The sequence below is a fragment of the Myotis lucifugus genome, unplaced genomic scaffold, assembly GCF_000147115.1.
Source record: "Myotis lucifugus unplaced genomic scaffold, Myoluc2.0 scaffold_18, whole genome shotgun sequence".
Taxonomy (NCBI): Eukaryota; Metazoa; Chordata; class Mammalia; order Chiroptera; family Vespertilionidae; genus Myotis; species Myotis lucifugus.
In genome coordinates, this window is record NW_005871066.1 from 2,436,435 (window position 1) to 2,451,010 (window position 14,576).

Genomic DNA, 14,576 nt, shown 5'->3' on the forward strand with positions numbered 1-14,576 from the left:
CATTTGTCCCTTCGTCTACTTCCCTTCCATGTTCTCGGACTGCTTTCCTTTTTGTCCCTCCCTTGATACCTACAAACCTTTTCTTTCCTGTTTTAATTCTCTACCTTGATTCTAATTTCTGTTCGTGGTATTTCTGTCTCCTTCCTGTTCATCCACAATTTTATCCACTTTTTTCTTCTCCCTCTCAATCCTCAGCACCATTAGCCTACAGAAAGTGCTAATGCCAAAAACCAACCTTTTCCTAGACCTTGTGCTCAAATTCTGTTTTCAGTAGAATTTTAAAGCATTCCCCACCATCTTCTTGCTGGAACTCTGACCTCCCCTGGAGCCGTTGTTACATCCTACTGGCTCTCCTGCCCCATGGATGGCTTTTGTTGAGTTTCTGCCCTGAATCCCTACATGCTACCCCCTTAAAACAAGCCCTTTAAATATAAACTTTCTGAAGATTCGGTGTTCAGTTCTGTCTTAACTCTTAACCGTCCTTTGGTAATCTCCTATCTTACAGCTTGAGCTACCTAGCTGTTCCCTTGCAGTGGTTCTCAACCTTCTGGCCCTTTAAATACAGTTCCTCATGTTGTGACCCAACCATAAAATTATTTCCGTTGCTACTTCATAATGGTAATGTTGCTACTGTTATGTAATGTAAATATCTGATATGCAGGATGATCTTAGGTGACCCCTGTGAAAGGGTCGTTCGACCATCAAAGGGGTCGTGACCCCCAGGTTGAGAACCGCTGCTTTAGAGAATGGTTCACAGCTCTACCTTTACCCTCATCTGTCTTTCCCTTGTCAGACCTGTTCCTAACCATATGCTGAGCCTCCCACACTGATATGTTGCAGACACCTTACACTCTGATCTAAATTAAACTCTTTGCTTTCCACTGCTGTGTTTTTGATCTTGGCTAACCAATCCAATGAAGTCTCCTTCCATCATTATCTTTCAAATCATCTCCTTCTGTTCACTACCCTTCTTCAAATAATTTGCTAATATAACAAATAATAACATGTTAAGAGGAAGGGACAGTGCAAGTGAAAAAATATAAGCAAACACTACAAGAGCTTCTGATTTTAATTAAAAGAAAATGTATGTGAAATGCTTATTATTTGATAGAGACTAAGCTCTCAGTAAATGTTACCTAATATTATACAGCAAGTAAAGGGGCTAGAAAAAACTGCTTTTTTCTATGTAGCCTACATAATTTTGTATGATAGCTGATACTAACTTTGAACTGCATTCAGTTTTAAGTCAGTTGGATATGTATTTTTATGATAATTTCAAGAGCAAGTAACAAAGAGTAAAGCATGTGAGGAGCAGCATGATATAATTAACCACGTGCACTATTGATGAGGACTTGGCTTCCCTCTGTACCACTTGATATTCAGCGAAATAAATAATGGTGATAATTGTCAGATTCCTAACAAAGACATCTGCTAAACCAGACAACTCAGGCAAAGCTGTTTGCTACTGACAGCTTGCTTCAAATGTGAATGTTACCATTAAGAAAAAATAGAGTTTTCATATTTATCACATTACCTAATCTGTTGTGTTGGCAGTGTTTCATCTGGGGACCAAAAGACCCAATCATTAAATTCAACGTTTAAACTTCTACATTTGCTTAAGGGACCATTAGGAGATCTTTCCCTTTTTTGTTGTTGTTTTAGTGTAAATGCAATATATCTACACAATAAAAATAAAATCCAACAATGAAGAATGGTAGCAACTGAAGAGTAAAAGTCTCATCCATTCTCCCTACTACCATTCCTCCACTCTAGAGATTATCTTTTGAATCATTTGCTATGTAAAAATCACATGATAAAATAATAAAAATCAACCAATGCCACTTTATTTTATATATGGCCTTGAATTTCAGAAAACTCCAATGGAACATAAAGACTAAGACAGATCATTACATGTTTAGATTTTTCTCTACTTGTCAATCTCATCGTTGAAAAGGTCTCCATTTCAAAGGACCAGAAGAATGGAAAGACTTACTCTCTTTTTCCTCATCTGATGATCAATCACTAAGAAGTAGCTGAAACAGAAAGGTCCCTCATCCTGGGCTGGAAATTGTTGAGGATCCTACTCTTGCCTTCCTTTGGTCCAGCCCCACCCATGGAGATAACATGCCCACTCAGAGCCTGTGTTTCCTCTACCAGACCATATTTGGGGTGACCTGGATAGAAGAATGAATTTCCAGCTCACGTGGTCCAAGCAACTTCCATGGCTTCTTCCCACCGCTTTCCTCACAAGGATGGGGAGGGGGACAGGTCTCCTCCTCCTCCTCCTCCTCCTCCTCCTCCTCCTCCTCCTCCTCCTCCTCCTCTTCCTTGCTATTTTCTGGTATGGGTGGAACTCTGAAGACTCTGAGAAATCTAAATTCAGCCCTAAGCTTTTAGGTTGTTATGAAGATGTCAAGGGAGGAGGATTTATTTAACAATTTTTTAGCTTGACTTACAGCTTTAAAGTATTGAATTCATTATATTCTTTTGACCAGGGCTGCCTTTAATGTTAGGAGGTGGGCCTGATTTGAAGATAATATCATTGTGAAGCTCACATAGTTAAACGCCTTATCATTTGAATTGTGCTTCTAACAGTTCTTTGAAATAAAGGCAAAATAAATCTAACTCTTCAAATCATTAGGGTTTGGTTTTTTTAAAATGAATAACTTTCAATTTCAAATTATTCGGCCCCTCTTTATATCTACAGTTAAAATATTCAGTGAAGGGATATCCTACTAGAGGTAGAACATAAAATGACTTTGTTAATCTTTTTAGAAAATAACGTTCATAGTTTGCACTTCATTTCAAATAGTTATTTATGGACCTCTCATTTTTTCTTCTATCCACTAATTATCTTTCTTTCAATCAATAAGAGTTTTTCAAAACAGAAAATTTTATTTAGACCTACCCTCATTTTACTGAAAAAGAAACTGGCAATACTATGTAAGGGTCACATGATTTTTTTTTTTTAATCGCTGTCGGGATCGCTCTTCTGCCTTTATTTTATTGTTTTTGGACATTTTTTAAAAATATATATATTTTATTGGTTTATTTTATTTTAATTTTATTTTTTTTACAGAGAGGAAGGGAGAGGGATAGAAAGTTAGAAACATCAATGAGAGAAACATCACTTAACTGCCTCCTGCACACCCTCTACTGGGGATGTGCCGGCAACCAAGGTACATGCCCTTGACTGGAATCGAACCTGGGACCTTTCAGTCCGCAGGCTGACTCTCTATCCACTGAGCCAAACCAGTTAGGGCTATTTTTGGACATTTTTGAGTGCCGTGGTTTGGACGGCGCTTTTTATCTCATTGCTGGGTTTTAAGGTGTGTTTTTTTCCTTCTTCATCCCTCTATGACCACTATGAAATTCTAATTTGAATCATGTTTGGATTGAAGCCACCTCTGTATTACTTACCAGGTAAGTGAGCTGAGCGCCTCCCCGAGTCCCTCGCGGCGCTGGCAGGTCACATGATTTTTTAAGCCAAGTCATTTAGGAGTTTTGGTTCATAAAAGTGTGGCAGGCTGAAATTGGTTGGATTTTCACTTTGTAGTTATTTTTTAAATGAATCCATAGAGATGTAAGGGATGGAAAGATTCATCATTTGAGGAAGGGACTTGTTTTTCAACAATAATCACATTTATCCAGGGATCATTTCATTGCTTATTCCGAGAGGGTTCTATAGACAGGGTTTGTGTTTTTTTTCCTCCTCATGCTGTTCTCCATCACCCTGCTATTCCCACTCTAGCCCTGACATATGACCACGGTTAGGTACTTGTGTGTGCATGCAGGTTTCTCTAGGCAAATACAAGGCCTTATATGACTGCTTTTAAAAAATATATATTTTATTGATTTTATAGAGGATGGGAGAGGGAGAGAGAGATAGAAACATCAACAATGAGAGAGAATCATTGATTGGCTGCCTCCTGCACGCCCCTACTGGGGATCAAGCCCGCAACCCAGGCATGTGCCCTTGGTGGGAATCGAACCTGGGATCCCTCAGTCCGCAGACTGACGCTCCATCCATTGAGCCAAACCAGCTAGGGCATGACTGCTTTTTCACTTAACAGCCTTGCAGATCTTTCCTTATCAGTTCAGAGAGCTTTCTATTCTTTCTTGAAGAGTGCATGGAATTTATTCCATTATATTACTATTCTATAATTTATTTTTATTAACTTTGATTTCTTAAGAACTTTATAGTTACAAAAAATTGTGAAGACAGTACAGAGAATTTCCCTCTTTTATTATTAACATTTTACTTTAGTATGGTACACATTACAATTATTGAACCAATATTGACACATTATTATTATTAATTAAAGTTGATACTTTGGATTGCTTTAGTTTTACTATTATTATTAACTAAAGTTTATACTTTGTTCTAATTGCTGTAGTTTTACCATTTTCTGTTCCAGGAGCTCATATTACATTAGTCATCATGTCTCCATAGGCTCCTCTCGGCTGTGACAGTTTCTTAGACTTTCTTTGGTTTTGTTGGCCTTGACAGTTTTAAGGAGTAACTGGTCATTTATTTTGTAAAATGTCCCTGAGTTGAGGTTTATTTTTATACAAATGTATTTTCCACAAAGAAGTCTTTGGATGAATGATAGATTTTTTTTCTAATCATTTACTATTACCAACAATGCTTCCTCAGTAGCAGCACACCTCACAGGTTGCCTCTGCAATGTTGCGTCAGCCACTTCGCATATCTCAGGTAGAGGAGATAAACTCCCAAGGTGGCATGGCAGGTTAAACGGAAATGCTTTTGTAATTCTGACACTATTGTCAAATTGTCTTCCATAAGGACTGTGCTGGTTTATACTGTATGTACGAGAGTGCCCATTTCTTGACAGCTTTGCCAACAAACTTTCAGAGTTTTGCCTGTCTGATAGGGAAAGTTGGTATCTCAGCATGTTTTTTTAACGTTTATTATAAATGAGGATGGAGTATTTTTATACATATTATTGCTTATTGTCAATAGATTTTCTTCCGTTATATTTGCTAAGCATCTTTTTCTCGTGAATATAAAAGCTATTGATTTCTGTATAATAATTTCATAAGTTAGATATTTTAGCTGCAGGATGCTTGTCATGCACCCCATGTTCAATCTTGTACTCACATTAAACATATGAAAATTCTAAGACACAAAATTTTAATTTAAAAATAAAACTTTGGGCAAACTACGGCCCGTGGGCGGGATCCCGCCCATTTGAAATGAATGTTTTCCTCCTTAGAATTTGGCTGCTATTGGAATTAGTTTTTCTGTCAGTGCTAGGTTGCTAGCACGTAGTCGTCAGATGATCACATTATATCATCGAGCAGTAGAGGCATGTTACATTTCAGGTGAATAATAATACAATTCACGGCATAAAGATCAATAGCATATACTCTAGAGTCAGATTGACTGGACTCAAATTCTAGCTTAACCACTCACTAGCTGTGTGACATTAGGCAAGTTAATTAATGTCTCTGAGTTCTTGGCACCTACTAAGTATAAAAATGTACCACTACTTTACAGTGCTCTTTAAATCTTACCAAGGACTTTCAGTTATATTAGTTCACTTTTACCACCAACAGCACTTGGTATATGACTGCTTCACACTTCATTGTCCCTAAAGTGGACTATGAGATTAGGGGATGTGATACTGTCCTGTACCCATTGCTGGGCCATGTTGTTCTATCATACTACCTCTAAGCACTAATCTGGAAATGTATAAACCATTAGTTCTTTCCTTAACCATTTGTAGGCCATAAGCGTCTATAGACACAAGTGGCGGACCTTTTTTAATTAAATTCAAAATATCGTGGCAGTTAACTGGTTAAATATAAGGGTAATCTTGGGGGCACTTTGTCACATTTCTATTTATCATAAGTAGACTTATGAATAATTATTGATATTGTAGAGTGTTCTCAAACATATGATTCTTAATGAATTCAACTTTGGCCTTCTTTATTGTTTGGGTAGTTTGTGTGTTTTTTTTCAACTTTGGCCTTTTATAGACAATGGCTATTCTTTGGTCAGGAATGTCCTCTTGATTAGCACGGATGTCCCTCAGGAGCGGCTGTGGCCTGGGAGGCTGCCCTGAGATAACACAGGCTTGGGATGCAGAGCCCACTTAATTCATCTTCCTCTTGAAGGCATTTCAAATTTTAACTTTCCCCATAAAGGTATTTTTTTCCGCATTTGAATCTATGCTATGCATTTCTCGACTTCATCATTTAATTAAACAGCAATTCAAAAAACCTTCCAAGGTTGATAAGTTCAATCTTTGGGTTAAAGATAAACATATATGCTTTTCCTCTCTCTGGCTGGGCCTCGCTCTTCAGCTGAGACACAGAGCATATGTCTTACATTAGAGAATCTTATCAGGCTCAGAAGATGCACTCCCATTTCCTGCTCATACCACGCTTACGTGCTGCAGAGCTAAATTATAATCATAGCCACTGTGCTATTTTTAAAGTGCAGTTACAGTTGGAGTTCCTGGCTTCCTTCTAAAACCATGACCATACTGCCACTCTCCTCACAGTGTTTCTATGCTGAAATAAGAAACATTTTAGTGCTAACATCCAGTAACCCTTGCTACCTTGCTGAGAAGTTTATTTGATAAATAAGATGTACAAGAAGTCTCTTTGAAAACTGAATAACGTGCTTCCATGTCTAAGTTGCATTCACTTGTCTAACTGAGAAATGGGGTGGGGGTGGGTAGTTAATCTGACAAGCTAATAGAAACAAACAAACCTTGTTTTATAATGAAGCAATAACCTTGATGTATCCTTTAAGCCAGGTGAAGCCGAGGTTTGCCATTTATCTGGAAAAAGGGGAGCTTGCAAAGTTGAGTCTGCTTACTTATTGTCGTGGGAGTTGGAGTTGGCTGGTTTTTGTTTGCTTGCTTGAAATATCTGGCTTGCTGATTACAGTGTTTAAATAAGCTAGATAATGCTGTGCCGTGTAGGTTCAGCCATGACCTGTTGCTGGTTTTCACATGTGAGAGTCTGGGCATAAATCATGCTCAGAAGAGTCCTCCTCCTGGTTTCATAATTCAGCTGAGAGACAGAGTGCTCAAAGGGGAGAGGAGGGAGATTGAAGTCAGACCCAGAACAGAGACCTGCATTTTCGTTATTAATATTTCCATTTGACAGAAATTTTTATCGCTGAGAATATAAATGGGCACAGATAAAAGGATAGGTCAGCCAGCCACAGGATAAATCTCTTTCAACTCAGCCTGGAGGAGAGTCACTGAAGTTGTTCTTCATATGTTTCGCTCTGACGTTCCTCTTCAGAGCCCTAATTTTGGCATCAGAAGTTGGATCATTTGGGTTCAAACATCTGTTGTTTCTGGATGGCTTTAAAATTCCATCGTGAGCTCAAAAATGCTCAAATTGCAAGGCATGTCCTTCTGAGAAGTATCTTTCGGTGTGTGTCTGCCCTGCTCTCTCACGGATCTTCCACGAACACTTCATCTGGGCCTCCAATTTCTGCTCTTTTTCTACGTGGGATAGTAACGTAAAGTGTTTGTTTCTTGCACTTGGATCTCATGGAATGCCTTTCCCTGCTAAGTTTATTCTTTATGTGTTTGGAATGCGCTGGAATGTATGCTAATACTTTTCAAAGTCATCACTTGCTGCTTTTCCCTTTCCTGCTTGCCGTTGCCTGACTGCGCCGTACCAATTTCTGTTAGAACATTACAAGTTCTAGCAAGGTTATTTTTTTTTTTTGGAGAAAGATAAATGCAATCAAATAACCCTTAAAGGGCAAATGTAGTACAACTCCTTTTTCTGAGAAAGCCTTATAGCTTTTTCCCATTCCGTGAAGCACCCCAACTAAGAGGTATCATTACAGGCAGAAGCTGAGTTAGCACAATAAATATCCTCATGTTGGAAAAACGTATTTGATGAGCAGATATTGAAGAGGGTCAAGTTCTTGTGACTTTCCCACCAAGCCACTGAACTCCCTAGCTCTGCATTCTTCCAAAACTATTGAATACGTCTTAAAGTCAAAATGCAGAGTAGCATTTCAGTGGGGGAGACCACACCATTGCTGATTTGATTGGGATTCAGAGTCATTTAAAAACAGCTGGAGCTAGGACAACCCTTCAAGAGTGAGTCTTGGCGCCCTGGCTGGTTGTTTAGTGGTTAGAGCGTTGGCCCACCGACCCAACAGTGGAGGGTTCCATTCCTGGTCAGGACATGTATCTTGGTTGTAGGCTTCACCCCTGGCCCCCATCAGGGTGCGAATGGGAGGCAACCAATCGATGTGTCTCTCTCACTTTGATGTTTCTCTCTCTACCCCATCTGTCTTCCGCTCCATCCTCTCTAAAAAAAATCAACGGAAAAAATATTCTTGGGTGAGGATTTTAAAAAAAAGAGTGAATCTTGACATTGATCTCCCACATGAAGTCAGATATCTAAAGAAAACAGTTTGAGAGATTTTTTTCTTTTGTACACAAACTTCATGTTTTCTCTCTCAGCTCTCTAATTGTCATAAATTATTATAGGCTGTACTATCCTAAGAATGACAGTTTATTAAATAAGTGATTTATAGAAAAACTAAATAAACCCAGGGAAGGTCTCAGCCTTGGAGGGCCCTCTGGTCTTAGCGGCTAATTCTTGACTTCTCAGTATCCGTGCCATTCCCATGGTAGCGGCCGCTCCTTCAGGGTCAGGGGTGACTGCCACGCGGGCCATTAATCTTGGCTTGGCCCCTCTGACTGCTTTATCTCTAGATGCACATAACACGCTTTAAACCCACTCGGCCACTGACTTCTTGGACTTCCCCCCCTCGGTCTCAGCTCTGCTTTTCACAGAAGTAACTGTGATAGCTGGAAGGCTGCCCATCAGAGTGTGCAGTATGGTTTCCACTTTCCTCCAAACTCTTTAAAAAAACATTGCACACACATTAAAGGGTTGCTCTTCTTAAGAAATTTACTGTTGGAGCTGAGAGGGTCATATCAGGTTTGCATCCTGCCTGCTTTTGTTATGTGTAAAAATACTGGCTACTGGATCCCGAGTACCTTGCTGGGCTGTTTCATCTTTGTCTTTGGCAGGAATGGCCAGGCGCTTGTCACCAGGAGCAGAAGGGTTGAGAGCTTACGCCCCGACGTGAGCCCGCCTGTACTGGAGAGCTGGCTCTGCCACGTCCTAGTAAGTGACAGGTGGCCCTTGTTTAGCCCTGGAAGCTTTGGTTAAATAAGATAATGTGTGTAAACCTCTTGGCATGTGTTTTGTGCAGAGTCCTTGCTCAAAATGCCAGCCAGGGGGAGTTGCATGGATCTGTGCGTGGAACCGAAGGGAGGAGGGCAGCTGCTCCTTGGAGAATCTGACCTTCACAGCTTCTGGAGCAGAAAGACTGTTTCTACAGAAGAGCCCAAGCAAACCTCTGACGTAAGTTATTTACACTGATAGCACATGTTTATGCAAACGAGCCAACAAAATCTACGGGGCAGCTGTTTCTTAACACCGCTCCTAGAATTAATAATGGCTGTTTTCAAATCCAAGCGACCACATGCACGGACAGCCCCAGCTCAGGTGGAGCCTGTGAGTCTGTGACGTGGTCAGTGGCTGCACAGTGACCTCAGGCAGCGGCCGGGTGGCCGGGATATCAGACACCTGCTTGGCCTTTGAATCTGGGGCTGGCAAATCTGTCTGGCAAGGAAACTTTTCTAAACCATGGACCCTTGAAGAATGTGGAGAAAGCTATGCCCAGATAAACATGTGTGGTAGGAGGCAGGCGAGGGGGGAGAGAGAAGAGAGACAGAGACTTTGGTAAAGACTCTGAGAGAAATGAGAAGAAAAAGAAGGAAGAGATAAGCCATGAAGCCAGAGTGGGAGCAAAAACCAGAGAGGCAATAAAATACCGGGCTCTGGATTCAGAAGACTTGATTTTAAGTCCTTGCTTTCAAGCTGTGTGATATGGGTAAGTTCCTTAACTTTCCTATGGTTCAGTGTCCTTCTCTCTAAAGAGGCACCACAAGAACACCCACTTGAGGAGGCTGCCGTGAGGCTCAGTGAGAGCGTGCATTGGAAAGCATGGGCCCAGGGGGCATATGTTTTCTAACTTTCTCACCTCATGGCACATTGAAGACCCTTCCTCATATATGGCATTTATGTTTATTTATTTACTTAGGTGTTAGTTTTATTAGCAAGAGGCATCCCTGGAACCAAATGCACATGGTCTTGTCAATCTGGACAGATTCTTATTGCTGTTTTTGCAGGAACAATTGCAGATAAGTGATGCTGGGCAGCTTGTATCTCTTCTAAAGGGCTGGCTGTACCATTTAAAAAATATATTGATTAAATGGTTCAAACACCAAAACAGGAGTCACAAGGCATTCATGTATTCATTCGTTTATTCTGAGGTCAGAAAGAAATTCGATTTTTAGCATCTGGTGATTTTAGTCTAGTAAAGATTTCTGAATACAAGGTACAGCCAACAGAAAGTGGGGTCTTCATTTATCCTATTTGCTAGCTAATACCCAGGATGAAATGGGAGAGGGAGAAAGAATGTGGGGAGAGGGCTGCCTGTCGACACATCAGCAAGAACTCGGTCACTTCTCACATTCTTCCTTCCCCTCTGCTGTGTGATCACCCACGCCTCTGCTGGGATTTGAGGCATGGCCTATTATTTATAGATTGGAATCAGGGTAGGAGGATGGGGCACCAGGTCTACTTTCAGCCTCAGTCTCTAATAACGCTCAAACTCTAAGTAGAGGTTGTGTCCCATTTGCTGCCTTCCCATCACTTCATAGTACACATGAGGGTCACAGACCTGTTCTCTCCGGCTCCGTCTTCCTCTGGGGCAGATAAAGCTGAGATTGCACCATCACAAGCAGTTCAACCAATCGTTATGTATAAACCGCAGCCCTTTTACAATAAACAGGGAAGCTCACAAGCCTACATTAGTCCCACCTTGTCTGCGGCATCAGGGCCACAGAGCCCCTTTCTGCTTGGAAGTACATCTCTGCTCTGGTGGTAAGCAGACGCCCTCCTTCGGGAAAGTATTTCACAAAGATGGAGTGTGCGTGTGATATACAAACATGTATAATCGCTTTAGAAGGGAACTGTCCACTGCACACCCGGAAGCTGGAGCACAGGAAGGCTGAGTGCCACAGTCTCAGGAGAAGCAGTGAGTGCTCAGGCCTGGGATCCTTTATCCCGGCCACGAGGAGCACAGCCCATGTGAAGACAAGACCGGCGAGTTTTCCAGCCGGACGTGCTATTTTATTTCACCAGAGCCGACTGCTGGGAAACCCCTGGAGGCCCTGGCAGCTGCGTCTTGTCTTTAGTATGAAGCCCTGGGTGGGGGGAGAGACGCATAACTCACAAGAGGCACAGCCTCAAGAAGGCCATTCTGAGTAACTGAATCAGACAGAGGGGGAGCCGCTAGTCCATTCCCAAGTCAAGAATGCTTTTTGTCTTTCCTTCTCTCCCTATGGGCTGTGTCCTCATGAAAAGATCATTTATGGCTGTTGGAACGAGTGCATCAGAGCCAGCTTCTGGTTCTCCCTTTTTCTTCTCCCAGCACGCTGTCCTGCTCAAAAGACCTTTTGTTAAAGACAAACAGCAGATGCAGCTCAGATATTGTCAATAATTTGGGGTGGGGGTATTTTATCTTGAATTGGTCTAATACCATTTTTGTGTTGAAAGTATAAATATTCTAGGAAATTGAGAGACCCATACCAAAGTAGTATTTTTTTATATGTATCTCTTTAAAATGATGTAATTTGGGAAGAACTGATCATGTCACTTAAACGATATACAGAAGAAATGGACATACAATGGCATCACAGGCTAGAGTGAATCAGGGAGGCCTTGTGGAAGCGGTAAGATTGATAGAAAGTGCTGGGTAAACATGAGTAGAAGCATGGAGCTAGGAATGGACTTAGCAGGTGCAAAAGTAAGAAGGCTTGTTGATTAGGAACCTTGAGTTAGGAGTCAGGTAGAAGAAAAAGGTGGTCAGGTGCTGCAGAGACTAAAAATTAGATTGAAGATTTGAGACTGTTTCAGTAATCAATTAGTTGCTATCCAATGAGTTCCTATTCACATATATGTGAAAAATATTTTAAATATAGATCATAAAAAGTGCAATCATTTACAATCTCACCAGTCTTAGGACAATGGCGGTGAACATTCTGGTGCATTTTCTTTCACAGATTTGTTAGTAAATTTACTGTCCTAGTTTAGGTGCCCCCGAGGCAGATCCTGAGACTAGGATTAAAGTGCAAGTAGTCTGTTTAGGAGCTGATTCCAGGAAAGGCCAGTGTGGGAGTGAAAGTAATAAGACAGGGAAGGCAAGGAAGCCTCAAAAGTGCATGTTCTCAAATGCATCTGTTGGAATGTAGTCACGTGGGGAGCTCAGAATTATCCCACTGGGGGACCAGGAAGCTGGAGAATTTATTCGCTAACTCCTGTCAGTTGAGAGTTGATTTTGGGGGGCATTAACTCTGAAAGGGTCTCCCTTTTTTAGAAAAAGAGCCCTAAGCAGAGAGTTGCAGGTTTTTGCAGCCAAGAGCCCTCAGTGTGTTGTGGGGATATGGGTGCTACATGAATATACCCAATTTATATTTTACTTATAAAAAAACTAGAGGCCCGGTGAATGAAAATTCATGCACTGGAGAGGGGGGTCCCTCAGCCTGGCCTGCCCCCTCTCACAGTCAGGGAGCCCTCAGGGGCGGGAGGCGACCCAGTGATCAGGGGAAGGCGACGCCCCATCACACCTCTGCTGCTGCCACTGCCGGCAGCACAAGCCTCAGCCGGCCCTGGTTACCTGAGCCTCGGGCGGCCCTGGGTGGCTGGGCAGCCAACATCCAAGGCTTGCCTGCGCCTTGGACCAGCCCTAGGCAGCTGGGGGCTGAGGGGACTGGGCGCCACCATTTTGTGGCTGTGGGCACTGCCATCTTTGAGGGTGTGGCAGTCAATTAGCATATTCCCTCCTTATTGGCTGTGGGCACCGCCATCTTTGCGATGGCATGAGGGTCAATTAGCATATTCCCTCTTTATCAGATAGGATAAGCTTTCTGTGCATCAGGTTTTGTACTATTTGTTTGACTTGTGTTAGCTCATCTAATTTTCACAGCAGCCCTGTAAGGTAGGCACTGCTCTTTCCCCCTGAGGGTTTGAGCCTGGGATTCCAGGCTTATCGCAGATAGGAGTGTCATACTCCCAGAGAGTAAATATCTGAAATCACAAACATGACACACAGAAGAGCTTTAATGATGGCCTTATTCACTCAGCTCCTTTCTTCTGCATATTTTTTCTTCCTTCTGTCAACACAGAGTTTTTCCTTTGCAACTGTAATGTCTCTTCTTTTTCAGAGACATTTGTTGGAAAACAAAACAAAACCTTGAGACATAAAGGATTTGTAATGAATGCCTGTCAGTGGTGTCTGTTCAGCATCTCCTTTCCCATTTTCTTCTGGCACAGCACCTTATTTCATTGGGGAGAAATGATCCACTCCTTTTCCTTGTGGTTTTAAGGGCTGCCAATCCAGTCTTCAGTCTACAGGGGTGAGCTTGAGGTCTAGACTTGGCCAACCTTAGTCTCCATTGACTTGGCCACAGTGTTTAGCTAGAAATGTGTTTGTGCATCAAGCTGAACTAATTTGAGTCTTTCTCTGGGACTTTGTATCAGGCTTTCAGAAAAGAAAGCTGATGTTACTGGACTGAGATGATAGAACCAGGATTGTCTGAACCATGCTCCACTTCCTCTCCACAGCAAGGGTAGAACAAGCCCATCTGCAGTAGGAGAGAATGTTAACAGAGAAGAAAGATGGGGATAGAGGGAGGGAGGGAGGGAGATAGATAGATAGATAGATAGATAGATAGATAGATAGATAGATAGATAGATAGCTCTGACTGCATGGCTAAGTCCCTGCAATCCCCTGGGGTCTACTCCTCCTGGACTCCCCATTGCATGAACAAAATAAACCAATAAACAATAACCTTCTTCCTTCCATCCTTCCTTCTTTCCTTCATGCTTGTTTACTTACTTGTTCATTTGTTTGCTTATTTAAGCTGGTTTGACGTGGATTTCTGTTTCTTGCAACCACAGAATCTTGACTAATTCAGGACCTAGTGCATTCTGACCAGGAAGTGTGTTTGTGGCCCATCAGTTATATATTGGTGTAAGAGAGCAGGGAGGTGGAGAGAATCAAGTTAAGATAAGACAGGAGTGACCTTTTTCCATCCTTCACAATGTTATTTGTCTCCATGATTCCCAGGTCGATTCCAACTCTCTGAGGCATGAAGGAGGCATCTGCCTCCGGGAAGTTTTGAATTTTAATAGCATCATGGAGCACAGTTTTGTATCGACTGCTGCCTTTGCCTGCAGCTAGTGATGGCATTCATCAATTCAAAGTTAACCAATTTGTTTTTCCATCTTCTTGCCACTCAAGGACATGGAGAACTCTGGTTTTAGGAGCATAAACTGGTGGTTCTATGAGTTCTAACCCTGCCTCAAGCAGTCTTTGGCTTTGTGAACCTCCAAAGATTCAGCAGATCTAAGATCTCAGCATGCTGTTATTCCTCTGGAAGCTAGAAGACATCCTTGAAGTAATAGCTGTCCTTTATTAAGCACTT

General features: G+C 41.8%; 1 protein-coding gene across 1 annotated transcript in view; it reads left to right on the forward strand.

Moving 5' to 3' along the window:
• Positions 1–14,576, forward strand: part of LOC106696500 — a 34,542-nt gene that overhangs the window by 14,490 nt on the left and 5,476 nt on the right. The window contains exons 3-5 of the mRNA XM_014452752.2: positions 3,402–3,423; positions 9,048–9,144; positions 9,233–9,384. Of these exons, the coding sequence (XP_014308238.1) occupies positions 3,402–3,423; positions 9,048–9,144; positions 9,233–9,384 (271 nt within the window). The remainder of the gene's footprint in view (positions 1–3,401; positions 3,424–9,047; positions 9,145–9,232; positions 9,385–14,576) is intronic.